The following is a 26,709-nucleotide window of genomic DNA, read 5'->3' as shown; positions in this document are numbered from 1 at the left end:
TCCACCCACCCATCCATCCACCCATCCATCCATCCACCCACCCACTCATCCATCCACCTATCCATCCACCCAACCATCCACCCACTCACCCATCCACCCACCCATCCGTCCATCCATTCATTCACCCACCCACCCACCTATCCATCCACCCATCTGGCCCATCTAGGAGCATTAATGGTATGTCTGAACGTGGGGGTGGCTCCCTGCCCTCTGGGGTCACAGAGCATGCAGCAGAAATAACCATCCTCACAGCTCACATTCCCTGCCTGCCTCCTCAATCCCTGGGACAACAACTCGAGAGACTGATATCGATATCCTCACTTTACAGACGAGAAATCTGAGGCCCAGGGAACGCCACTGTCTTGCTCAAGACCACGCAGTAGTCGTTCAAATCGTAAACCTGTGGGGGTAGCCACCCTGCAGCCCTATCACCCTGCAGTGCCAAGGGCCAATGCCAGTGTAGACAGCCACCTGCAGTGTGGCTGGAGCTCAGAGGAGAGAAAGGTTAATTCAGCAAGGGCGTGGGATGAGGGACATCTCCTCTGAGGCTTTGGACAGATCTCTGGGGATGGGCAGAAGGTGGCCGGGCAGGGGAGCTCCAGACAGGGAACAGCGTGAACACAGGCAGGCCTCCCAGCTGGAGATGGGCCTGATCTGCCCTGAAGAATAACAGCAATTCAAAATGCCTCCCATCCTAATAAGCACTTTCTATACCAAGCCCTCCACGTACAAAGCTCACTGAGTCCTCACAATTCTGGAAGGGAGGATGGAGACTCCTGGCTTTCAGAAGGGGAAACTGAGGCTCAGAGAAATAGAGCAAGTTGCCCGTGTGATGCTCAGGGATGCAGAGTAGCCAGGCAGGATCCGGGTTCCCCTGGCCCTGAGGCTTTTTGCCCCTAATGGTTAAGCTGTGTGCTGAGCGGCTCCAAGACGGGTCTGAATGATCCAGTCATCTCGTCCAGGTGGAGGTAGCTTGGTCAAGTTGTGCTTGTTGGCAGTTTGCTTGCCTGGACTCCTGAGTGAGTGTGTCCCCTACACAAAGGAGTCTGACTTGTCCTGACTTCCACGCTTGGCCCCATCCAGGGGTCTCAGGCCCTCACACTTGGGCTGCGAGGGCTTCCAGGCTGCTGTTTCTACTGTTTGGAAAGCCGGGCTTTGGGCTTGCCTGCGGATTCCTGAACAGCCAGTGTCGTGATGACAGGGCCCCCGCTAAGAGCTTCGACATATTATTTGCTGATAACCCGGCAGGAACCCCCCAGAAAAGTTTCTCACCACCGGGCGCGCCCACTAGCAACAAAACCGTGTCAAAACTCAGTCCCATAAAGCGGAAAAGGGGGAACGAAATGAAATCAGCTCCTACCTGGGGTAGGCCTCCCAGAAACTTCAAATCAGTTCCATCAAACCCGTCCTGACTGCTCCGCGATTGATACCCCAGACCAGGGGTTGATCTCCGATGCAGGCACAGGGGACATGCAGGGGAAATGGAAATTTTCATTTGCAAACATTAGGCTGACACTTTGTGTGTGCGGGGGATGAGGGCTGACAGCTCTGATTTGCCGGTGCGGCTCGGCTCTGCCAGGAGTGCTCTGTGGATTAGAGGGGCCCTTTCATGGCAACCCATCTTCGTCTTCGCTGCTCATTAAAACTTTGTGGAGCTGGAGAACTTGGCGGAAGAGAGGAAGCTGGAGGAGCCTTCTGAGGGACTTTAGGTACACATTTGTTGAAAGGTGTTTCAGAAGGGAGACTTGGGTCTGACAAACTGGATTTTAGTACGGCTCTCCGTTCACAGCGGGCTAAAATAATTGGTCATCAGTGACTACTAATTCGGTTTAGTAGCCAGAGGCGATTTTTTTCTTCCTGGAAAATCAATGACAGCGCGGAGGTCTGTTCAACGTGATTCCGCTCAAGACGGGTCCTTATTTGGCTCTTGATGCTTCTTCCAGTGGAGACAGCTATTTTGTTAAAATAAAATTAAAATCCATCTCTAATATGCCAGCAGTCTGCTGCTCCCAGGGGCCGGGGAGGTGCTGGCACCCTTGCAGCTGAGAAGGGACGGAGGGGCGGATGGTGGCCTCTGAGGCTGGGCCTGAGACCGTGGATGGCTGGTTTGGGAGGAGGGAGAAGGCTGGAGGGCTGGGCTTCCCTCCACGATATGAAATCGACACCCGATCCGTGACAGACACCCAGAAGCGGAGCCGTCTAGGGAGCCCCACCTTCTCCACCGGCCGGGTGGGGTTTCAGAACGCCCTCGTGTTCTCGCACAGCCCCGAGCCGCGCGTTGCAGGGCTGGGGTGTCTCCCTTCTTCCTTGGCACCCAGGGCTTCCTGAATGGCTTGGCTGTCTGACTGTCAGGTGACTTCCATGGCTGTTTACCGAGCACTTTGCTTGTGCCTATAGTTTCACCGCGGTTTTTTTCTAACAAGCGATTATAACATTGCCCGTGGGTACCAAAGTTACCACTAAATCCATTTTTTTTAAACTGAAACTTTTATGGAGATCATTGTAGATTCACTTGTACGAAATGATGCAGAGAGATCCCACGTGCCCCTTACCCAGTTTCCCCCAATGGTAACTGTAGAATAAAATCACAGCCAGGATAATGGCATTGATAGAGCCCAACAATGTCATTCAGATTTCCCTGATTTCACCCACACTGTGTGTGTGTGTGTGTGTGTGTGTGTGTGTGTGTGTATTTCCATGCGGTTTAATCATGTGTTGTTTTATGCATCCACCACCATAGTCAAGACACAGAATATTCCATCCCCACAAGGCTCCCGCCTCTTGTCCTTTGGAACCACACCCACCTCCCTTCCACACTGCACTCATGTTCCAGGGGCTGCATCGTTTCATCCCGACAAGAAACCTACTAGACAGGAACTACTATCATATCAGCCCCACTTTATGTATAAATAAACGGGAGTTCAACAAGATTAAATAACTCACTCAGGATCAGCGTTGGGTGACGACTGCCCTAAAACAGTTGCAAATAGCAGACTCTAGGCCATGTCTGGCCTGCAGACATGCTTAGTTTGGCCTGTAGCATTTTGAAATCTTAAGTAACCAATATATATATTTTTTTAAATCAGAAGATTCACAGAAAAGTCCAAATGCCTGGCTTTGTTTACTGAGATGTTAGTTGATCTGGTAACACTGGTACACATTCCTACATGTCCACAACTGGCTGGAGCTGCCAACTTTAGACCAGGTATGTGCCCCAGGTTGCCGCAGTCCCCACCACTCCCTATAGCCTTACACAGGGCCAGCTTCCCCTTTTATCTGCCAGGCCTCTGCAGGCTCATGAATTTGTAACCCTGGTTCTATGCCAATTAAACAACAAAAATACTTGGTGCCTCTCTCTCTTCCCAAGAGCTCAAGGAACTGTTCTCTGAAGGATCTGACACAATTTTTTTCCTGTAGTGGAAGGAGTGCTAATCCCACTGATCGATGGAGAAACGCAGGCCCATGGAGAGTGTGTGGCCTGCTCAAGTTTCCTCACCATGGAAATGGGAGAGGTCTGTGTTGAGTCTCGAGTCTTCAGGCTTCAAGGCAAGTTCTCTATCCTCTCTCTGCCTTCATCTCTGCTCGCTGCAGAAAGGGGTGCCAGGAGAGGCAAGGAGGGGAGAGAGAAGAGGGAATTCCTCCTTTCCAGGAGGGAAGGGAGTAATGAGGCCTGAAAGGAAGAACTAGGACCAGCCCGCCCATCAGGCCCAGAAGGCCCCGTGCCTGGGCCCAAGACACTTTTAGGGACTCATAAAATATTTAAATTTCTTTTTTTTTTCTTTTGAGACAGCGTCTCCCTCTGTCGCCCAGGCTGGAGTGCAGTGGCGCGATCTCGGCTCACTGCAAGCTCCGCCTCCCGGGTTCACGCCATTCTCCTGCCTCAGCCTCTCCGAGTAGCTGGGACTACAGGTGCCCGCCACCATGCCCGGCTAATTTTTTGTATTTTTAGTAGAGACGGGGTTTCACCGTGGTCTCGATCTCCTGACCTCGTGATCCGCCCGCCTCAGCCTCCCAAAGTGCTGGGATTACAAGCATGAGCCACCGTGCCCAGCCTTAAATTTCTTTTAAAATCAGAAAAAATTAAAAATAATTCAGCCTGGATTATATTCATCTTTATACTAACATAACCATAAAATAGATTTTTTTTTAAATAGAGGAAGGGACACAGGAAGGCAAGTGTGCCCAGGGGCGCCAGAGTCCTCCTGCAGCCCTGGGAGGGAGGTGCCAGCCCTCAGGTCCAGCTGCCCTGGACCCAAAGACACAGGCCTCCGCCTGAATAAGAAGTTGCATTTGACACAGTCTCTCCTTCCCTCATAATGTCGAGCCGGGGTTCGCTGTCCGAAGAGTGAATAAGAATCACCCAGAGAGCTTAGGAAAAGTAGAGATGTCACCCTCCACCCCCAGACCTTCTGGCTCTCTGGGCCTGGGGGTGGGGTGGTGGCAAGGAATCTGCATTTTAACAAGGGTGCCTCCCTCACCCCCGCCAAGTGGTTCTGGCACACGTGTTCCCTGGCACCCTTCGAGGGTCCCAGCTCCGGGTCTTTCCCGGGCAGGGGACCCTCCACTTGCTGGCCACCAGCACTTCTGTCCTCCCAGCAGAGAGATGGGGTGGGCTTGGGGGCTGAGCTCTGGCCCCCCGGGGGCTGCTGCACCCCTTGGCCCACCCTCATCCCCTCATCGCCTTTTTCTTAATTGACCCCTTGGCTCCTGGGCCTGTTTCTTCCAGGAACAGGGGTGGAACTGAGGCCCCGCCTGTCTCCCTAGCAGGACTCTTAGAGCTAATTAGAGAAGAGGGTCTCTAGGCTCGTGGCTACTTTTTAATTGTTTGTGGATCCAACATAAAAGCTAATGACGCCGGGAGGCTTGGTTAGCAGCACACACCTGACTTCTAAATCTGAATGAGAGGTCATTTGCAATGTGTTAACATTTTTCACAAGGGTGAATTCAATTAGCAGTTCCGGCACCGGTGCAGGCAGCAGGCGGCAAGGAAGGCAGCGCTTGATGAAGCCAAAATGGAAAGGGCTGAGAACAAGAGATCCACCAGGCCACTCAGAAACCGACTGGGCAGGGGGATCCTGGCGCCGGGGGGAACGGTGAGTCCCAGGTGGGCACCTCTGCCAGGAGGTAGTGAGGATGGCAGAGGCCACGGACCGGGTGTTAGGAGACTGGATTCTCAACAAGTGTGTGTAACTCAGTGGAGAGCCTCACCTGTGGGCCTCAGTTACCCCTTTTCCAAGGTGATCGTTGATACCCATCCTTTGCCTGACCAGGAGGAAAGAGAGCATCTCCTCACTATCTCCCGTGGTCAATGACACAGGGAAGGGGCATCTCCTGTCACCTGTGGTCAATGACACAGGGGAGGGGGCGTCTCCTCACTGTCACCCGTGGTCAGGGATACAGGGGAAGGGTCATCTCCTCAGTTACCCGTGGTCAGGGACACAGGGGAGGGGGATCTCACTGTCACCTGTGGTCAGGGATATAGGGGAAGGGTCATCTCCTCACCGTCACCCGTGGTCAATGACACAGAGGAGGTAGAAAAAGTTGAGAAGATGGGAGGGCAGGTGGGGCCAGCACCTGGAAGGACAACTGGGCTTGTCAGCACAGGCAGAGGAGGTCTCACTCCAGCCAGCAGCTCTGCTCGTGGACATCAACCCCGAGGACCCTCGCACAGGGGCACCAGGTGTGCCAGGGTGCTTGCGGGGGCCTTGTCACGGGGGGACGTGAGAAACACCTTAGCAGTAGAGAGATGGGTACACCTGTGGCAGACGATTCAGACAGTGGGACTGGGTGATGTCGCAAACGTGTGTCATGAGACGAGCGAGTCACGTGCAGAGTGACTTCCAGGGCACAGGACCCCACTCAGTAGTCCCTGTGGTTTATGGCTCGCTAACAACAGAGCAAAACCGTGCACGCTGGGTGGAAAGCACACGTGCTCCAACCTCGGGAGGGTCCTCGAGAGGGAAGACGGGGAGAAGCTGAGGCTAGGAAGGTGCGCCCAGGGGCTTCAGACTGTATTTGACACGTTTTATTTCTTTAATATTAAAGGAAAGGACCAGAAGCGAAAGCAGCCAGATGGTTAACGTGCTAAATCCAGGTAGTGGGTTCACGGGAGTTAGTTATGTTGCTTCTGAACTTTTCTATTTGTTTGGAAAGTTTTCTAATAAACACAAAAGAAAGGGTTGGTTGAAATGTTTTGCTCCCTTGATAGCACCACAGGGTGACTAGGGTCAATAATAACTTAATTGCACATTTAAAAATAACTAAAAGAGTAGAATTGGATTGTGTGCTTGAGGAGCTGGAGACCCCATTCTCCACGATGTGGCTATTATGCATTACATGCCGGTATCGAAACATCCCATGTACCCCATAAACATATACACCTACTATGTACCCACAAAAATTAAAATTTTTTTAATTAAAAAAATAAAATACTTGCTCCTCATAAAAGCATTTATACCTATCATCTCTATTTATTTATTTATTTGAAATGGAGTTTCGCCCTTGTTGCCCAGGCTGGAGTACAGAGGCACTATCTCGGCTCACTGCAACCTCCACCTCCCAGCTTCAGGTGATTCTCCTGCCTCAGCCTCCCAAGTAGCTGGGATTGCAGGCGCCTGCCACCACGATCGGCTAATTTTTATATTTTTAGTAGAGACAAGGTTTCGCCATGTTGGCCAGGCTGGTTTCAAACTCCTGACCTCAGGTGATCTGCCTGCCTCGGCCTCTCAAAGTGCTGGGATTACAGGCATGAGCCACCGCGCCCAGCCGTTTCATTTTTGTTATTTTAAGCCATGAAGTGTGTGGTAATTTGTTTCAGAAACCCCAGGAAATTAACAAACGATGATTTTCAACAGCTCCTGTAGCTGAAGCTCAGTGCCCTGCAAGAGTCGTGCCTGGGAAAGAGTTGGCCGTCTCATGTGCCCTTGGCACTAGACTATTGCCTGTTCCCAATATCCAGGATGCACTGCATTTGAGCAATCTGTTTCCTCTCACACGGTCAGTCAACTAGCGTTTACCGAGCACCTACAACATTCCAGGCAGGCACATGCTAGGCACTGGGGAAGGAGGAGTGGGCAACACCAGACCTGCCCCACTGAGTCTGGTGGGGGAGATGGTCAGGTCTGCAGGCAGTGGCCACACAGGGTGGCCTGTCTAGGCAAGAGACACAGGAGTGTCTGAAGGACGGTGAGGCCTCCGCCAGGCAAGGTGGGGATGAGCGTCCCTGGCAGAGGGAAAAGCACCTGTGAGTCCAGAGAAACGTGGGGAGGGAGGGAGTTCAGGGGACTGGAGGAGGTTTAGCCTGGGGGAGTCAGAGTCAAGTCTCAGTAGACCCAAAGGTACCCTCGTGCCCTCTCTCCTGGGTCCTCTGCCCACTAGAAACGGTGTGCACTGCCTTGCTATTATACCTGTTGGTTGCATATTGGTTTGTTTTGTGTTTTCTTTTCTCTGTATCCCAAACACCCAGCACCCCAATGCCCAGCACAGGTGGGCACTAAATGAACTCTCAGCATAGGCCGGAGGTAACGAATGTGGGTTCTGAGATCAGATCCCAGCGTGACCCCTTTGCAACCACGTGATTGTGTACAAGTGTCTCTGGGCCTTGGTTTCCTTGTCTATAAAAGGGGGATAAGAGAGTCAGTTGCTACCTTAGGGCCCGTCTGGGGATCTCTTGAGTTGATGTGTATAAGGCACCCAGCACGGTGTCCGGCCCCGGAAGCTGGCACTATTATTCACCAAAACGAATGCAAGGCTCCAGCGGTTTCTAGCCTGAACAGCCACTCCCATCTGGCCTCCGATGGGACTGATGGGGCCCAGCCTGCAGCTCCGTCCTGTGAGCTCACCGCTCCTCCGCATGATGAGATGATCTGGCCTCCGACGGGATTGATCAGCGCCTGCCTGCAGCTCGTCCTGGCTGGGATCACCGCTCCTCTGCATGACGCGCTCATTCTGTGACTACTTTTGCTTGCGGGGTCCCTTGCCACAGTGGGATGTGGGCTGATGCGTTGGGCTTGACGCCTGGTTCTTTGTGCAGTGCCAGGGAGGTGCCGGCTGGCTCACAGCAGCACCATCTCCTCTGTATTCCGGAAAGAGCTAAACCAACCTCACCCCAGCAACCCCTCTGATTGTGTCATGAGCTGGAGGCTGTAGAGGCGATAAGAGGCCCACGGCCGGGCCAGGCACCGAGCCGGACTCCCGACTCTGGACTCCAGCGTTGGCTCCCAGAAGGGCTTTCGCTGTGCCCCTCCCCCGACACGGGCGAGGCCCACCTCTGGAAAAATCAAAGGCAGAGCGGAGCATGTGTGATGCAACCTGGGAGGCCCCGAGGGGGACCAGCCGGGCCAGCCTCGTTAGCGCTGACCTTGGCACCGAGCTGCTCCTGATGGATGGGGTTCGGGCCTGGCCAGGCCCCGGGGGAGTGGCGGCCCCATCCATTACGGGCCCATCAGTGCCTCCCTGAGCCCTCCCTGGCTTGGGATGCCGTGAGTGTCAGGCCACGAATAAATCTCTGTCCGGGCCACAAGAGAGCTGAAAGGGAAACAAGGCAAAGCATGAAAAATGTCTCTGTCCTGGCTCTGGCGACGAAGCCCCCATGAAGGAGGAAGGAGCAGCAGGAGTTTGGGGAGGGAGAAAGGGTGGATCAGGAGCAGCCAGGCTGGGGCCCCAGGGAGGCTGAGCTTCCTGGGAGTGGAAGGGGGAAAAGATGGGGGCCCCAGGCTGCTACCTCCTCCCAGTTATGGCTCCCTGCCTGTCCCCTTCCTTTTTTTGTTTGTTTTTTGAGACAAAATTTTGCTCTGTTGCCCAGGCTGGGGTGTAGTGGTGCAATCTTGACTCACTGCAACCTCCACCTCCCGGGTTCAAGTGATTCTCGTGCCTCAGCCTCCCGAGTAGCTGGGATTACAGGCACCCGCCACCACGCCTGGCTAATTTTTGTATTTTTAGTAGAGACGAGGTTTCATCATGTTGCCCAGGCTGGTCTCGAACTCCTGACCTCAAGTGATCTACTTGCCTTGGCCTCCCAAAGTGCTGGGATTACAGGTGTGAGCCACCGAGCAAGCCTAGCCCTCAGCCTGGGCCCCTTTTAACAAATCTCCTTGGAGATCCAGGTCCATGGAAGCAGGCAGGCCTTGAAGAGGAGGGGACCCCTGTCAGACTCAGTTCAGGGGGTTCCCAAAGCCCCGGCATAGGTAGCCCGGGCTGGGCAGCCAGCCAATGCCTCCACCTCCCAAAAGAAGCTGTTCAGGCCACTAAGGGCTAGGGTCCTGGTGTGACCTGCCTGGACAGAGTCCCCACACCTCCATTCACCACTGTGACCTCTTGCTGAGGGACAGAACCTCACCATGCCTCCCTTTTCTCCTGGATAAATAGAGGTGATGGGCGTCCACTGCACAGGGCTGCAGTGAGGATTAATCCAGTTGCTCTGTGGAAAGCCAGGCCCCAGTAGGTGCTCATCAGTGTTGGCCGTTCATTGCTGTAACTGTTGTTCATAGCCGCCATCTCACTGCTGAGGACTCGCCTCCACACCAGGCCACTGGCACCAACGTGGACGGAGCTCAGGATGAGAAATGACTTCCTCGCCCAGGGCCTTGCTCTGCCTCCTGGAAGCATGCGGCCCGTGGATACGAACAGCCGCCCTGGAAGGAGACGCGGCTCAAATCTTGGTGCTGCCTCCAGCTAGACAGGAGACTTTGGGCAAGTGACTCTCTCTGAGCCTCAGTTTCGCCATCTGTAGAATAGGGATGATAGTCTACTCGGTAGAGCTGTATTTAATGAGATGAGGCACAGGGCTCAGTGTTACACGCAGCAGTCACTCAGTGGGGGCATGGAAAGTGTCAGCTGTGAGGACTGCCCCCTTCCAACACACACTCTGGTCCTCATTTTGTTCTCTGACGCCTCTGAGAGAAAACCCCTCCACTGTCCTAATCCCAGGGCTTCAGACGGTGATGGACAGCTGCTGTGTCTCTGCCGCATCTGTTCACGTCCAGCTAGGAGGACCTCATCTCTTCTCCTGTTCTTTGTACAGAGTGGACACCCTCCCCCTCTCCCACCCATCATCCTGATGGCTCCCTTCTAGACGATTTCCTGTTTATGAACCTTCCCTTGAATGTATGATGTCCTGCATTCTTGAGCTTGATACTACAAGTATGGCCTGAGCAGCAGAAAAGAGCAAGGAGGTCACCTCCTTTGTTCTGAACTTGCTACCTCTATTAACATGGCCGAGGAACACATTCATTCTTTGGGACAGCATCACTGCACTGCAGACTCATGACATCAGTCGGGGTGGGTGGGGCGGGGGGGGGGGGGAATCACAGCGGAGTCTATTAAGTGTCATCTCTGGCTTTAACGTCCCCTCTCTGGGTCTCAGATGGACTCTCTCTTTGCTTCTGATAACTGTCTCAAAGTCTTAAAGGGCCCCAGACCATATTCGAGTGCTCACTATGGGCCAGGCATTGTGTTGGACGCTGAAGATGCAGTGATGGATGAAACTGACATTCTCCCTGCGCTCTGGGACCTGACATACAGCAGAGGAGTATTAACGACAGTCGCAGTCAGTGCCAGGGAGCAGATTATGCGGGGGACAGGAAAAACTTGGCTTTGCAGAGGGCAATGTACATTTCAGGCCCTCTCCGAGGCCCGGGGATCTTTGCGAGATCCACATGCTCCCCCTTGTGGTCAGACCAGGTTTCATTCAGCCGGGTTTCAGGACACCAATAAATATGCAGACGTGTTCTCGCCCTTCAGAAACTGCCTCGGATCTCTGGGATGGCTGCTGGGGAAAGGGCTTATAATTATTTTACAGGAGCTTGGGTGAGTGGCTTGGATTTTTTTGGCCATCGGATCCAGGAGAAACAAAATAACCCAGAGTGATTGATGGGCCCGTTGTAAATTTGTAAAATAAATCAGCTTGGCAGAGAGATTCAAAAAACCTGTCAGGCTGCAAACATTTTTTTAACAGCCTGTAAAATTTCCTGCATCCTTCACATTTGTCAGCGTCAGGCTGATGATGCATCTGATAGCAGGACCAGCAGCGGCTGCAGACAGAAGGCTGGGCCAGCGGCATTTCCCGCCCATCTGATGTTTCTTATGTTTCCATGGTCTGAAGGCTTTCAGCAACAGGATTGGGGGTGCAGACCAGGCTAATTAGTGCTGATCTAAGGATGCTACTGAGGTTGCACATGGCAACTGGCTTTATATCTGGACCCTAGTGTGGCCATTGTTCATGCACTCCTTCAGCAACTCCACGAGGGCCCTCTTCCGCAAAGGCACTGTGGTCAGCACCAGGGATCCTGGGATGAGAAAAGCAGACCTGGAGCATCCAGAGTGGCGAAGATTCTGGATGCCCTGACAAGAAGTTAGAGTTTATCAGGAAGTGGTTGCCGCTGAATGTGAAAGGGAAGGAAGTGACCCAGAAAGGGGAAGCTCAGCGGGTTCTTTGGGTCTGTTCAGATTAAGTTCTAAAGCTTTAAGAAAAATCCAGTCAGGGTGGCCTTACATAGAATCCTGTCTCATCCCCCTTCTAGTGCTGGAAAAACATGAGCAGAGTCCCTGCCCGTGCCACCTCCACCCCTGTGTTTGTTAGGGAGGCAGATCGGACCCTTGGTCACTGACATAGGCATTTAGGCCACGCTAATCCTCCTCGCACCGCAGAGCAGCCAAGTGACTTGACCTCTCAGACCCTCTGTCTCTTCTTCTGTAAAACGGTGAAAGAAGCATTCCAACCTTGTACTCACTTGAGCTAACTTCATACTCACTGAGCTATTCAGAGTTAGTTAATGAGGATGCTCCTGAGGACCTCGGCACAGTGTCTGACCTGTGGTAGTGATAATAACACATAGTTGCCATTGTTAGTGCAAAGTGGGGTCTTCCCACCTTCCATCTGGCCCATGTCAGACCCTGATGTGCAAGGGGCTGCTTGCTGGTTGACTGAGTGATGGATGTTCCTGCTGGCATCTGTGTCTTGAGTGTGGCACAGGCTCCCAAGCAGAGTAGCGGCAGAGCCCAGGGTGCCCAGAGTCCACCAGGAGCGCCAGCTGCTGCTGGGCCCTCCCTGCTCCTCCCCTCCCTGCCTTCCCTGACTCATCATAATCGACAATGCTGGGCCAATTAGGAGCAGTAACAATTAAGATGTGCCGAGGGCACGCGAACATTTGCAAACACTTATTAAAAGGCATCAATAATTAAGCGTGTCTTTAATAGTTACATTTCTGGCCTCCAGACATATCTGTTTCTGGACCTTGGGTCGCGGCATGCTTTGAGATCTGTGTTAGGGCCCTGCGCGCTGGTAATGAGAATTTAAAATTCTTCCCTGACTTGAATTCTGGGATTTGACAGTGAAACAGCAGTGAGAGAATGCCGGGGCTCTTTCCAGCTGCCTGATCCTAGAGGTGTGGTCTTCAAAGCCAGCCGCCAGACTGGGTAGAAATCCAGGATCTGCACTGTAACGCCTCGGGGAGGGCCCTTGCCCTCCCTTTCCTGGCCTGTGAAGTGTGCAGAGTGATACCTGTCTCATAGGAAGGACATAAGGGTTAGCAATTATGCGTGCAAAATGCCTGCCATGTTTAAGATCGATGCAGAGCGGCTTTTGTTAGTGGTGGCTCATACTGTTATCAGAAGACAAAAAGAGGCCGCAGTTAGCTGAGGGATCGAGACCATCCGTCTACACCAGTGGTTCCAAACTCAGTTCCTACCTGGACTAGGCAGGTAACAAAAATGAGAGAAGCCAGTCTGGGTGAGGACTCGGATAAACAGTCCATGGATTCTGTCCAAACGGACGCTGCCCCTCAGACCCAGCCCCAGGAGCCAGGCAGAGCGCAGATCCACTTGCCCAGGCTTCTGTTTGTTCAAGGGAAATGGAAAATTCAGGTATTTATATGAAATCTCCTGACTTTTAAAAAATGTGGCAACTCAACCTTTTTTTTTTCTTTAATTACGGTACCAGCCAAACTCCTCTGTGGGTTGATTTAGCCACAGCCCCAGGACTGACCCTATGTCTACATGGCCCCCAGTCTGCCCCCATGTCTACACAACCCCCATTTTCCTGATAACTCCTCAGGTCTCCACTTCCTGCGAGCCACAGAGGCTTTTGGATTGAAATGCACCCTTCCGATTTAGTGACAACCCGCAGCAACTTGGTGTGGATTGGGAACCAAACAGGATAACTGGGAAGGAAGTAATTGAATAATCTAAATTCGGCTTTGCATCCCATCTGGTATTGAGGCTGAATGGGCAGATTCAGAGATGTGTGGAGAAGAGGGGGTGCACCTCTCACCACAATTCATTTGCCCACTGCAAATCTAGACATGGATGGGGGTTGGGGGGCTGGCTGTGGTCAGAATTGTAGCTCACTGGGTGGCAGTCACAACCCCCCGTCATTAGCCTCCTAGCTTAGAGGGAATGTTAGTGGATTCAGTGTGAGGTGGGACCTTATTTTTTTAATACACCTCTGTAATTGTGAGTAAATAACACTCATTTTGTTGTTTTGTTTTGTTTATTTATTTATTGGACCAAACCGCCCCAACACCTCCTCTGTCGGGTGTAATCGGATTTGGTGTTTTAACATGCTTTTAAAGTAAAGAAGTAAATACAGTTGAGGCTTGTAAAAGGTGATCACTAGAAAATGGGCCTTGGCCCCACAACTTTAAAGTAATAGCCCCATTAGGGAGTGGGGCAATGATTTTGTCACCGTTTCCTCCGCATTTATGCTGCAAGGTGGAGGCTTTCCACGCAGGTTGGGCATCTCAGTAAAAGCTTTTCCAGCAGCCATTTAACCTCCATTTACGAAGAAATAAAGCGAAATTGATGCTGATTTGGGCCTGCTTTGGGGGATATTTCTGCTCCACAAAAGCCCTTTTGCCTGCAATTTGTGGAGCTGCCCGTCACATCAGAAAGGGCTGCTGTTGATAAAAATAAAGCTTTATGGCCACGATATTTGCTGCTAACAGCAACCTAATGCAGCATTTTCATTTTTGTGCAATTAATGTTAATGTCTGCTACGAAAATTGTCATTAAATACCATTTTAAAATCCATTCAATTTGCATATGCAAAGCCCATTTACCATCACAGAAGATATAGCCAGCACTTCATCACGTCCTTTCCCTGGAATTGTGGCCACTTTTATAGCAATTTAAGATTCTATATTGAAAGCTGGATGATAATGCTTGTCCCTTCTGAGCCCAGCTGACTTCAGTGATGCCGTGGAAAACCCCGGCACTAGGATGAGAAGCTGTGGGTGTTCCGGCTGCACATCGGTTCCGAGGAAGTAGGACACAGAGTGAGGAGCACTGGATGGGGAGCCTGACAACTGGACTCCAGACCTGGCTCAGTTAACAAATTGCTGTGCAACCTTGGGAAGCTCTCTTCACCTCTCTGAACTTCTTTCTATTTTCTCCTGTTTTAAATAAGGGCTTTGAATCAGGTGATCACAAGTGTCCTTTGTGTTCTTTTCTTTTCTTTTCTTTTCTTTTTCTTTTTTTTTTTTTTTTTTGAGATGGAGTCTCACTCTGTCACCCAGGCTGCAGTGCAGTAGTGCGATCTTGGTTCGCTGCAACTTCCACCGCCCAGGTTCAAGCAATTCTCATGCCTCAGCCTCCTGATTACGGATGCATGCCACCATGCCCGACTCATTTTTGTATTTTTAGTAGAGACAAGGTTTCACCATATTGGCCAGGCTGGTCTCGAATTCCTGACCGCAGATGATCCACCCGCCTCAGTCTCCCAAACTGCTGGGATTACAGGCGTGAGCCACTGCGCCCGGCTCTATTTTTAAACATAAACATACTAAGGGTTGAGAATCCAGGCCAAGCCCTGCCATGAAGAGGTTGTGTGAACTTGGGGAGGTCAATTAACCTCTGCCTGCCTCAGTTGGATAGTAATCCTGCCCACCTCTGGCACAAGGTTTTTATGACCGTGAAAATAAATTGGCATGAAGGTTCAGAGCCAAGCTGAGGAGGCAAAACATAGCCTGAGAATCACAGAGTGCTGTGATTAGTATATGTGTTAATACTGCAGCCCCCGATCTACAGATGGGGAAACAGAAGCCCTGGGGGGAATGTGATGTGGAGAGTTGGGGACAAAGCTGGAACTAGCATCCCAGGCCAACTCCCGACCCAGGGCCCCTCTCCTGCCACCACGCTGTCTTTGAGACACTTAGTCACCAGCATAGACTGATCTAGTGACCTAGCGCACAGCACGAACCAGGAACAGGGGCTCCTCTCTGCCCCAGGCAGCCTGAGAACAGGGCAAGGGAGGGCACATGTGTTGGGAGCTGAGAAGAGGAGCTGGATCAGCAGCAAAAGTCACAGGGGATGACTTGGGGGACCCACTTGGGGGATGATTTCAAAGGTACAGGGAGGACGATGTACAGGACTCCGTTAATCCAGCCCCGAAGCGACTTTCCAAGGTGTCTCTAGCGTCACCTTCCCGGTTTCAGGGCCGGTGAATAGAAATGCATTTCTGGGGAGAGATGTGCCTGGTATTTGAGGCCATGAGAGGTGGGAAAACTTACCAAAGAGGTGATGCTGAGCCGAACTTTGAAGAATGAGCAGGTTTTCCCACCGACTCATTCCTCAGGGTTCTTTCCCATGAGTAGGATGGTGGGAAAAGTATACAAAAGCATACATAGCACACGATGTGGACAGCAGTGTGGCGGGTCCCCAGAAACCTAAAACACAATTACCACCTGATCCCGCAATCCCACTCTGGGGTCTACACCCAAAAGAACTGAAAGCAAGACTGGAACAGATACGTGTCCGTCCACATCCACAACAGCATTATTCACAATAGCCAGAAGGTAGAGACAACTTAAATGTCCATCAGCGGATGAATGAGTAACAGGGAACATTACTCAGCCCTGAAAAGGAATGAAATTCGCATGCATGCTATAACATGGATGAACCGTGAGGATATTACATACATGAAATAAGCCAGACACAAAAAGCCAAACGTTGTATGATTCCATGCATATGAAATCTCTAGAGTAGTCAAATTCAGAGGAACAGAAAGTAGAATGGTGGGTGCCAGGAGCTGAGGGGTTGTTGTTTAATAGGGAAAGAGTTTTGGTTTGGGATGATGAGAAAGTTCTTGAGATGGATGATGGTGATGGTCACACAACAAAGTGAATGTAATGATTCCCACTGAATTGTATACTTAAAAATGGTTCAGATGATAAATCTTATGTATATTTTACCACAATAAAAAATTAGAAAAAATAAAAAATAAAGAAGGAACTATCATCATATATATATCATATATATATATGATGGCACAGTCAGAGGAAGGCACCTAGTCCAGGAGAGGGAAGAAGAGAGATTGGAAAGACAGGCTAGGGATGGAATGTCAATGGCCTTGAATGAGGGCCGGGCAGGATACTGCTGCGCAGATGGGCTGAGATGTTGGCTTTGTCAGTCACAGGCCACTGAACAGGACTCCAGATGGCAAGAAGTCCACACCAGTCACTACTGTCTGGGAGCAGCTGCTTCTATTTATTTGTTGAGTGCGATACACAAATATTGGTCATTTTTGTACTAACGACAAGCTTGTGCCGTGATGTGGAAAGGGCTGGGAAGGGCCGGGCGCGGTGGCTCACGCCTGTAATCCCAGCATTTTGGGAGGCCGAGGCGGGTGGATCACGAGGTCAGGAGATCGAGACCACCCTGGCTAACACAGTGAAACCCCCTCTCTACTAAAAATACAAAGAAATTAGCTGGGTGTGGTCGCAGGCGCCTGTAGTCCCAGCTACTCGGGGAGGCTGAGGCAGGAGAATGGCGTGAACCCGGGAGGCGGAGCTTGCAGTGAGCCGAGATTGCGCCACTGCACTCCAGCCTGGGCGACAGAGCGAGACTCCATCTCTAAAAAAAAAAAAAAAGAAGGCCGGGCGCGGTGGCTCACGCTTGTAATCCCAGCACTTTGGGAGGCCGAGGCGGGCGGCTCACGAGGTCAGGAGATCGAGACCATGGTGAAACTCCGTCTCTACTAAAAAATACAAAAAATTAGCCGGGCGTGGTGGCGGGTGCCTGTAGTCCCAGCTACTCGGAGAGGCTGAGGCAGGAGAATGGCGTGAACCCGGGAGGCAGAGCTTGCAGTGAGCCGAGATTGCGCCACTGCACTCCAGCCTGGGTGACAGAGCGAGACTCCGTCTCAAAAAAAAAAAAAAAAAAAGAAAGAAAAGAAAAAAAAGAAAAAGAAAAGAAACAGCTGGGGGCTGGGACGTCCTGCTGCCTGCCTGGCGCCATTCCCCTCCTGGAACAGATCCTGGTCTGTACGTCTTTTCCACCATCAGCCCACGTGGATTTCAGGGACTGATTTCACCCCTGACTCCAGGGAACGGCGCATCATCAGACTAGGCCAGCCAGGCTTCAGATTCCCCTGGCCTCAGCCATTGGCTCAGAGGCAGATACATGACCCAGGCCTGGCATCTCAGCCCTGGCCACAGCAGTTGAGTAGAAGATAGTCATGTAACCGGGCGCAGTGGCTCACACCTGTCATCCCAGCACTTTGGGAGGCCAAGGCGGGTGGATAACCTGAGGCCAGGAGTTCAAGACCAGCCTGGCCAACATGGTGAAACCCCGTCTCTACTATAAATACAAAAATTAACCAGGTGTGGTGGTACACGCCTGTAGTCCCAGCTACTCGGGAAGTTGAGTTAGGAGAATCACTGGAAGCTGGGAGGGAGACAGAGGTTGCAGTGAGCTGAGACTGTGCCACTGCACTCCAGCCTGGGGGACAGAGAGAGACATTGTCCAAAAAAAAAAAAAGAAGATAGTCATGTAACCTGAGCTGGCCCAAAGAGTCTTGAACTCAAGGTGTCTGTAGCCCCAGCACCCTTTGCACTGGGCTGTTAAGAGAATAACAGAAAAGAACTGCTGCTGGCCATTTGCAGGTAAGGAAGAAGCTTCTCAGAGAATAGAGCCAAAATCAGGAAGCACAGCCAAGAAACAGAGAGGCCTGATGCTGATGGCATTGCCTGACTGCCTAGATCCTGCTATGCCTGAAGCTGTCCCTGCACCTTCTAATCATGTGAGCCATGAGTGAGTTTCAATTAAACACAACTACATTCTGCTTTGATAGAATGTCACGTGTGCCAGGGTTGGGACATGGGTCACGTCTGGCTCATTTCATCTGTGTGTTAGCAAGATAACTCTGGAGTAATGTGGAAGGTGGCTTGGGAAGGGCCAATTCTGGAAGAAGAGAGAGGAGTTAGCTGGTTTCTGTAGGACAGTCAGAAGAAGACGGGGCGTTGACTGGATGGGACGCATGGCTCTTCTGTTGGTGTCTCCCCCCCGCCCTACTTATGTGTGGCCTGTGGGCCCTCATTAGCACTAGGGAGCTGATCTAAGCGCCAGGCCCGTCGTGCCCTTGTTGACAATGGTGAGGATGTGGACCCATTGGGACGTGCATGCCAGTCATCTAAACTGTGGTGACAGTGTGGCCACTGGGCAGTCATTTCTCAGGGGATGGAAGAATAGAATAGAACTGCTATTTCTCAGGGGGAGTGTGGGAGGTTTCTGGGGTGCCAGATTTATTCTATATCTTTATCTCAGTGGTAGTTACTTGAGTGTGTCCATTTGTAAAATTGCATTAAGCTGAACCCTTCACGATTTGTGCATTTTACTATGTATAAGTGAAACCTCAATAAAAAAATTTTAAAAATTTCATAGCTCTTGGATCTACAACTCACATTATATCATATCTTAACATGAACAGTAGCTAACATTTGTTGAGCGCCCTCTGTGGGCCATGCCCTGTGCACAGGTTTTTGTATGCATTACGTCACTGAAACCTCAGCATACGGTGAAACAGGTGCTACTCTTATCTCCATTCTACAGATGTGGAAGCTGGGGCAAGGATCCCACGGCCAGTTATGGCCAGAGTCCAGGTTTGAGCCCAGACTCCAGAGCCTCTCTCCTGGCTTCCCTGGGGTGGCGCCGTGCTTGGGTAACTTGGCAGGCTCTCCCCTTTCTCACTCCATGAAGACAGAGACAGGTTTTTTTTTTATTTTTTATTTTTTGGAGACAGGGTCTCGCTCTGTTGCCCAGGCTGGAGTGCAGTGGTGCGATCACCGTTCACTGCAGCCTCGACGTCCTGGGCTCAAGCCATCCTCCCACCTCAGCCCTCAAGTAACTGGTACCATAAGCACATGCCACAATGCCCAGCTAATTTTTAAAATTTTTTTGTAGAGACGGCGTTTTGCCACGTTGCCCAGCCTGGTCTCGAATTCCTGGACTCAAGTGATCCTCCCACATGGGCCTCCCAAAGTGCTAGTATTACAGAGATGAGTCACTGGGCCTGGCCCAGGGACAGGTCTCAATCACTGTTTGTTGATCAAGGGAAAGTGGGTGACCTGTGCACAGCCCTACAGGGTCCCCTGCTATAAGGCCAGGACCCAGCTCAGCAGGATTCAGGGCGTGGCTACAGAAGTCACACAAGAGAGAGTCACTGGAGAGAGGACAGTGGGGCTGGGAGGATGCTCCACTTCCCTGTCACCCTCTGACCTTGTCCCTGATTCAGCTGGTACCCCCACCCCCTCAAGGGATGAAGCCCTGGCTGCCAGCCACCTTACCGTGCCCGGATCCCAAATGTCTTGTTTGGAGGGAGAGGGGGCGGCTCCTTCTTCATGCGCCGGTCATCCTGGTCACTGATGCGGATGTCGTTGAGCTGACAGTAGAGCAAGTTCTCCCGGGCAGTCACCAGGCCGGCCTTCACCGCCCCGCGGTTCATTGCGATATAATTCCGGGTCAGCTCGTGGGGGCAGGTGGGCTGCTGCTTAAACACATTCCAGCGTCCGATGGCTGAGGGCAGGGAGAGACCCACAGAGCAGTGGTCAGCCTGGGAGTAAGCACCCTGAGGCAGCTGATGGAGAAGAAACGGGGGCATGCAGGTCCTCGGCCTTCCCATTTACCCGAGCCTACTGGGTGACAACCCTGCCTGGCCCCCAGAAAGCACGATGGCCCAAAAGGGCGGGATGAGGGCTCCCAGAGATCCCGAGGGTACCCAAGCCAAGCAGCTTCCCTGGAGCTGGGCTGGCCTGGCCCTTGACTTCCTCTGGGCAGGGAGAGGGTTGGTCCCGGGCTCATTCTGTGCTTGGAGCCTGAGCAGCACAATGCACACAGTCCCTGCCGGGGGTGGTGGGGGGTGCCCATGCTAGTTCCCTGACACCGCACACCAGGGCCCTGCTTGGCCGTCCCCGTCTGGGCCACTTCCTGGGTTTTACCACTCAGCTGCCCAGGCTGGCGGTCCCTGGGTCTTTCTCCAGCACCCAACCAGCTGCCAAGCAGCGAGCTAGGTCAAGGGCTCCGTGAAGAGAGGTGAGCCTCCCGCCCACTCCTCTGCCCTCATGCTCCAAAGCTGCTCGCTCACCTTCAGGGACTCCTCCATCAAGCCCTCGGACGTAGAGTCCATAATTAAAATTCATGCCGGGCAGACTGTAGCTTCTTTCCCGGGGCTTGCCGAGTTCAGCCTGTCGGGGGAAGGACAGAGAGCAGAGGTGAGGAGTGGAGTCTCAGACCAAATGTATTGTAATCCGGCAGCAGGGAGGCACCAGATGCCTGCATTGCCCCCAGGCCCTGCCACGGCCTTCAGGGAGGCACAGGAGTGGGTGGCAGAGCCCTCCCTGGGAGGAGCGCAGGCTGCGGCTGGCACAGGGTCACACAGCAGAAGCGGGTCCACGTGTCTGTGCTGAAGGCAAGTGAAGACATCAGAGATGGGAGGCCTCTCGGCACATCTGGATTGCTGGAGTGGGGAAGCACAGTCCCCGAGCTGAGCAGCGGTGTTTGGGGTGGAGCCTAGACCTGGCTGGCTCAAGCTGGAAATGAAGGACCCAGTTCAGGAGGCGTCATCCGGAGGCCCCGTCGAGGGAAGGAGACATCTTTCCTACCTTCATTCCCACCTTCCTCACACCAGGGACCACTCAAACCATCGTCACTGTAGCATATGAGGGAGTCACTTCCTCGAATCCTCACCTGGGGAAGACACAGTGACAGGGCCACTGCCACCCATCCGCACCTGGCCAGATGTCCTTACTCCCTGGGACTCTAGGGAACTCCTTGGCCTCTCAGAGGTGGTTTGTACAAATGAAATTTCCCTGTCATCAACCACATTAGCCGCCCCCACCCCCGCCACCACCCATTTACAGCTATAGAAACTGAGCCCTAGAGAGGCAGGGTCGATATCCCCGGCCCCCAAGGGCTGGGCAGGGCATTGCATGGAGGCGTGCCTGTCCTCTTGGCTGGCACTCTTGATCATCCTGCCACGCAGTCTCCCTTTAGCACAGCAGATCCTCGAGGTCGGAGGCCCTGTCCTGCACGGTGCTTCGAACCCCGTCGCATCTGCTGCATCAATGGGCACTTGCTGGGTTCTGACTGCATCCCAGGCACGATGTTTGGGGCTCCTTGGCCTTCCCTCATGCCATCTGCACAGCTGCCCAGTGTGGCAGCTCTCATTACCATCCCCGTTTCTCAGGGAGAAGCTGAGGCACAGAGAGATCTGACAGGTTGCCTCAGGTCAAGCAGTAGGAAGTGGCAGAGCTCGGACTGGAACCCAGGCTGGCTGCCCCAGCTCATGCTCAGATCCACAAGCCAAAGAAATGCCCACAGCCCCAGCTTCTTGTGGCTCCCTGGTGCTGGCAGGCCCCGGGGCCATTACTGAGAAGGGTGGGTGCAGCTGCTCCTTCCACTGTCCACAGGCCACAGGCCACAGGCCGTGGACTCGACGTCACAGGATGTTACATTTCCCGGGATCTCTCCACTCTGGCTGCACTAAAGACTGTCCAGAGGGTCTGGTGGGCTCTGGCCTCGCTGTCTCCTGCCATCTCGTCTATATCCCCATCTCTCCAGCTCCCACAGGTTGGCTGCTGAGAAGTAGACAGATGGTCAAGGACCACGCAGCGTGGCTCGTCATTGCCTCTGGAATAAACCCTTCCCTCTGCTGGCAGTCCAGGCCCTGCACCCTCCAACCCCACCCAGCCCTGCAGCTTTGCCTCCCAGGCTCCCCCACAGCCCCCCTGTTGAGACAGACGAACCCACTCCCCCTCGTCTGAAGGACCGCAGGCATCCCAGCCACCTCCATTGCTCTTTGCTCAAGGCCCACCCTTACTGGTCCTTATTCTTCAAGCCCTGTATCTGCCAGAAGCTCTTGGGACCCCTGGGTTCACCATGGCTCACCCTCGTCTGAACGCCAGTGACTCTTACTATCTGTTCTGCTCATTTGGGGCTTAGAACTTGCCACCCTCGTGATTTCCATGAATGCACATGCAGACCCCCCTGCCTGGATTACACACTCCTATCCAGCCAGAGCCATGGCTCCTATTACCTTCTTTTTCCTGTTGGCACACAGCAGGTGCACAATAAATGCCTGATATTAAAAACCACTTCCTCTGGGAAGCCTTCCCGGATTGGCATCGGTCCTAGACAAGCCTCCTTATTATATGGTGGCACCACAGTGGCCTCAGCCTGCCTTCACGGCACTTACAAAATGACAGGGTTGTACCCGCGGTAGCATGGATGGAGTTGGCAACATCATGCTGAGAAGCCAGACACAGAGGGCTGCCGCATCCTGCATGATTCCATCTACATGAAATGTCCAGAACAGGCAAATCCAGAGACAGAAAGTAACTTCGTGGTTGCCAGGGCTGGCGACAGGTCCGATGGAATGATTGTAGCCGTGATGGCTGAGGGGCGTTCTTTGGGGAGTGATGAAAATGTTTTAAAATTGATTGTGGTGATCGTTGCACGACTCTGTGAATATGTTAAAAGCCATTGAATTCTACATTTTAAATGGGTGAATTGTAGGGAATGTGAATTACATCTCAAATAAAATTACAAAGTAGTGTACTTAAGTCATTCGTTGCATAACGATCAGTTTAATGTCTGTCTTCCTTCATGAGCCTGTGTGCCCCACAAGGAAAGGGATCCAATCTTTATTTTTTAAGGCTTTTTAAAAAAATAGACTTTATATTTTACAGCAGTTTTAGGTTCACAACAAAAGTGAGCAGAAGGTACAGAGATTTTTTTGTATACCCCATGAATCTTTATTCTCATTCTTCTTTTCCCAGGCCTCAGTGTAGAATAGATGCTAATAAATAGGGGTTGAATAAATGAGTAGGTAAAATACTATGTCTTAGCTTAGGCTGCCATAGCAAATTATCATTGACAGGGTGGCTTCAACAATAGATATTTATTTCTCAAAGTTCTGGAGGCTGGGAAGTCCAAGATCTAGACACCAACAGACCCAGTGTCTCGGTGAGGGCTCTCTTCTTGGTTTGCAGATGGCCGCCTTCTTGTTGTATCTTCACGTGGCAGAGAGCAGAGATAGAGTTAGCTTTCTTCCTCTTCATTTAAGGGCACAAACTCCATCACGAGGGCTCTGCTTTCATGACCTAATCATCTCCTAAAAGACCCACCTGCTAATGCCATCCCATCCAAAGTTAGGTTTTGAATTTTAGGGGTACACAGACACGCAGTTCATACAGCCTACTTTGAGACCATTGGCTCTTCTCTACACAACAGTTGATCATTTTTCTCCCTCTTCTTTTCCATCTCAAATCCCAGACCCCAATGTCCCTCAAGAGTGATGGAGCTCTGAGTTTCAGGCGGGTGCATGGGGACCCTGCAGAGTGGCTTGTTTTGAATTCCTTCCATACTATGCTCTCTGAGTTACAGACAAAGCTCTGGCCTCTCATTTGTTTATGAAAAATGATCCGGCCTCTCCAGTGACTGCCAGAGAAGTTAATGAAAATGTGACTTCTCTGGGAGAGACCCCGCCTCCCTCAGGGCAGGTGCAGGTGGGCAGAGTTCCAGCTGGCAAGGGAATGACAGACAGACTCAGGAGCTGGCTGCCACCCTCAGGCAGCGGGCAAGGAGCAGGTGTGTGCCTCAGTCTCTGCTTTTTAGTGTGGTTGCCTGGGAATGATAACTGCTGAAACATGTGGAAGCTTTAGGCTACAAAAAAAAAAAAATCCCAATGGGAGGTTTGCTCATACTTTCATTCTACAAATATTTATTTTGTACCCACTTGGCGCTAAGCCCTCTGTGCTGGGAGATCTAGGGTGAACAGATCAGACACACAGCCCTGCTCTTATGAAATTCACTGTCTTGCAAAAAGTACAGTTAAGCAATGGCAGTCATGTGCACCAGGGTATTTGATGTGGGAAGCACAGAGTGCCCCTGGTTCTAAAAGTCTGTGAGTTTAAAGAGTGAGAGAATATATCTTATATATATATATATATATATAAAACAAAGGAGTCTTATCCATCATATATAAAGAGTTACTACAAATCAATAAGAAAGAGGCAGATAATCCTACAGAAAGAAATGAGCAAAATACTTGAATAGGAATTTTTTTAAGAGGATGTCCCAGTGGCCAAGACCCATATGTCAAAGTGTCAACCTCTGGGAAATGCAAAGAAAAAACTCAATGTTACTGGTAAGGATGTGGGGCAACTGGTATACTCATGCACTTAGTGAAAGTGTAAACTGCTACAACCATTGTGGAAAGCTGTTTGGCAGTATCTCTTAAAGCTAAATATGTCTGCCCAATAACCCAACAATTCTATCCTGGACATCCAGCAGAAATGAATGTGTACATCCACCCAAGAACATGTCTAAGAATGCACGTAGCAGCTCAATTCATGATAGCCAACTGTTAGAAACAACCCAAGTGGCCATCATAGGTGGATACAAAATTCGTGACATATTCATAACACAGAATATCCTACAGTAGTGGTCCTCAATCAGGGGTGATAATGTGCCCTAGAGGACATCTAGCCATGTCTGGACATATTTTTCATCGTCATGGCTTGGGAGAGGGTGCTATCCTCCATCTAGTGGGTAAAGGCCAGGAATGCTGCCAGGCATTCTACAATGCACCAGACAACCCCACTACATGAAGGAGCTATCTGTCCCTTGATGCCAACACTGCCCACAGAGATTAAGAAACTCAGAATGAGCCGGGTGCGGTGGCTCACGCCTGTAATCCCAGCCTTTTGGAAGGCCAAGACAAGCAGACAATTTGAGCCCAGGAATTTGAGACCAGCCTGGGCAATATAGCAAAACCCCATCTCTACAAAAAATGTAAAAATTAGCTGGGTATGGTGGCGTGTGCCTGTGGTTCCAGCTACTTGGGAGGCTGAGGTGGGAGAACGACTTGAACCCGGGAGGTGGAGTTTGCAGTGAGCCGTGATTGAACCACTGTACTTCAGCCTGGGTGACAGAGTGAAACCCTATGAAAAAAGCAAGAGAGAGAGAGAAAGGAAGGAAGGAAGGAAGCAAGGAAGGAAGGAAGGAAGGAAAGAAAAAGAAAAGAAAGGAAGGAAAGAAAAAAAGAAACTCCGAGAATGAAAGAACATTACTGTGGGCAACCACATGTGTGGTCCTCAAACAGAGTGTGGAGTGAAAGAAGCCAGACACATAAGGGGTGCGCTGCTCCACACGGATGCAGCCAGACACCAGCAGAACTCGTCTGTGGGTTTAGAAGTCAAGAGTGCAGGACCCCTGGGTGGGGGCAGTGACCGAAGATAGCACCAGGGGCTTTATGGGTCGTGATGTTGTTGACCCGATGTGTGCCCTTCACACTGTACCTGCAGCCTGCTGCCCTCCCCGAGGAGGCATTCATCCATGACTGTGTCTGCCAGCCCTTTCCCCCAACTCCCTGCTGATGGAGCACTGTGCTCTCTGTCCACACCAGAGACCAAGTTCACATGAGAACTGCACGAACACAGGCACCAGATAAACCACAGCAACAACAACACAATGACTATTTTTTTTTCCAAATGGATTCTCTGGTCTATGTTTCTTAGACTAGAGAGTCTCATCCTGAAATCCCCAAGAATGCCCATAGCAGTGGCTTTCTCATTTCCCAGGACTTTTCCAGACTGTAGCATCGCCTGGAAGGATGAAGCGGAACTTCCCAGGAATTCAGCCAAGAAGCAGATTTGGACACTCAGAGAAGCCCCATCAACCCCTCAATCTTCCACCCTGGCACCTGGACTTCCTTCCTTCTTGGGCAGGCTACACTACACCGCAGTGTCAGAGAGGGTCACAGGTAGGAAACCCCAGGGGTCCCTGGGCCTCACTTGGGCGCAGCCGGAGGCCACCCACGGGGCTTTATGAGGACTCCTACATGCAAAGTGCAATAAAGCAAAGCACGATCAAATGAGCATGGCTGTGTCTTCCCAGGCCGGAGTCGTGGGAGTCCTTGGCAACCTTCCCCTGTATTCCACCTGGCCCCGGATACCTCCATGGCCTGAAATCCCACTGTCCACAATCCAGCCCTTTAGGTGCAATTACGGTGTGTCTCAGAGTCCCTTCGTTCACGTGCAAATGCCCTAGAGGAGCAGCACATCCACCCATTACCAGCTCATCTGCCCCACAAGACAGGCTAACTGGACACCCACCTGCCCATGTGCTCATCAAACATCTATAACCCTGGCATCCACATGCCCGGCTCCCCTGTTACTGCCAGTTCATAAAACAATCCTGTAACGTGGTGTAACCACTGTGCCGATTTCACAGGTATGGAAAAGAAGGCACGGACAGCCGGAGGGTCCTGATTGCCCAAAGCCGCACAGCTGAGTGGCCAAGGCGGGTCTGAACCCACATCTGACTCCACAGTCTTTGCTGCCTCCTACTTCATGAGCTGGCATTTAGCATAGATGGCCTGGGCTGGATTGTATTTTCACTGCACAGACCTCATCTCCACAGGTGGGGTTTGGCTCATAT

General features: G+C 51.8%; 1 protein-coding gene across 1 annotated transcript in view; it reads right to left on the bottom strand.

The window, feature by feature from the left end:
• Positions 1 to 26,709, bottom strand: part of CFAP77 (cilia and flagella associated protein 77) — a 188,249-nt gene that overhangs the window by 77,565 nt on the left and 83,975 nt on the right. The window contains exons 2-3 of the mRNA XM_032165485.2: positions 20,354 to 20,453; positions 19,557 to 19,785 (exon numbers count right to left, since the gene is read on the bottom strand). Of these exons, the coding sequence (XP_032021376.2) occupies positions 19,557 to 19,785; positions 20,354 to 20,453 (329 nt within the window). The remainder of the gene's footprint in view (positions 1 to 19,556; positions 19,786 to 20,353; positions 20,454 to 26,709) is intronic.

This window comes from Hylobates moloch, unplaced genomic scaffold, assembly GCF_009828535.3.
Source record: "Hylobates moloch isolate HMO894 unplaced genomic scaffold, HMol_V3 SCAFFOLD_10, whole genome shotgun sequence".
NCBI classification, from domain to species: domain Eukaryota; kingdom Metazoa; phylum Chordata; class Mammalia; order Primates; family Hylobatidae; genus Hylobates; species Hylobates moloch.
The sequence above is the reverse complement of the archived record's forward strand: the minus strand, read 5'-3'. Positions and strand labels throughout refer to the sequence as shown.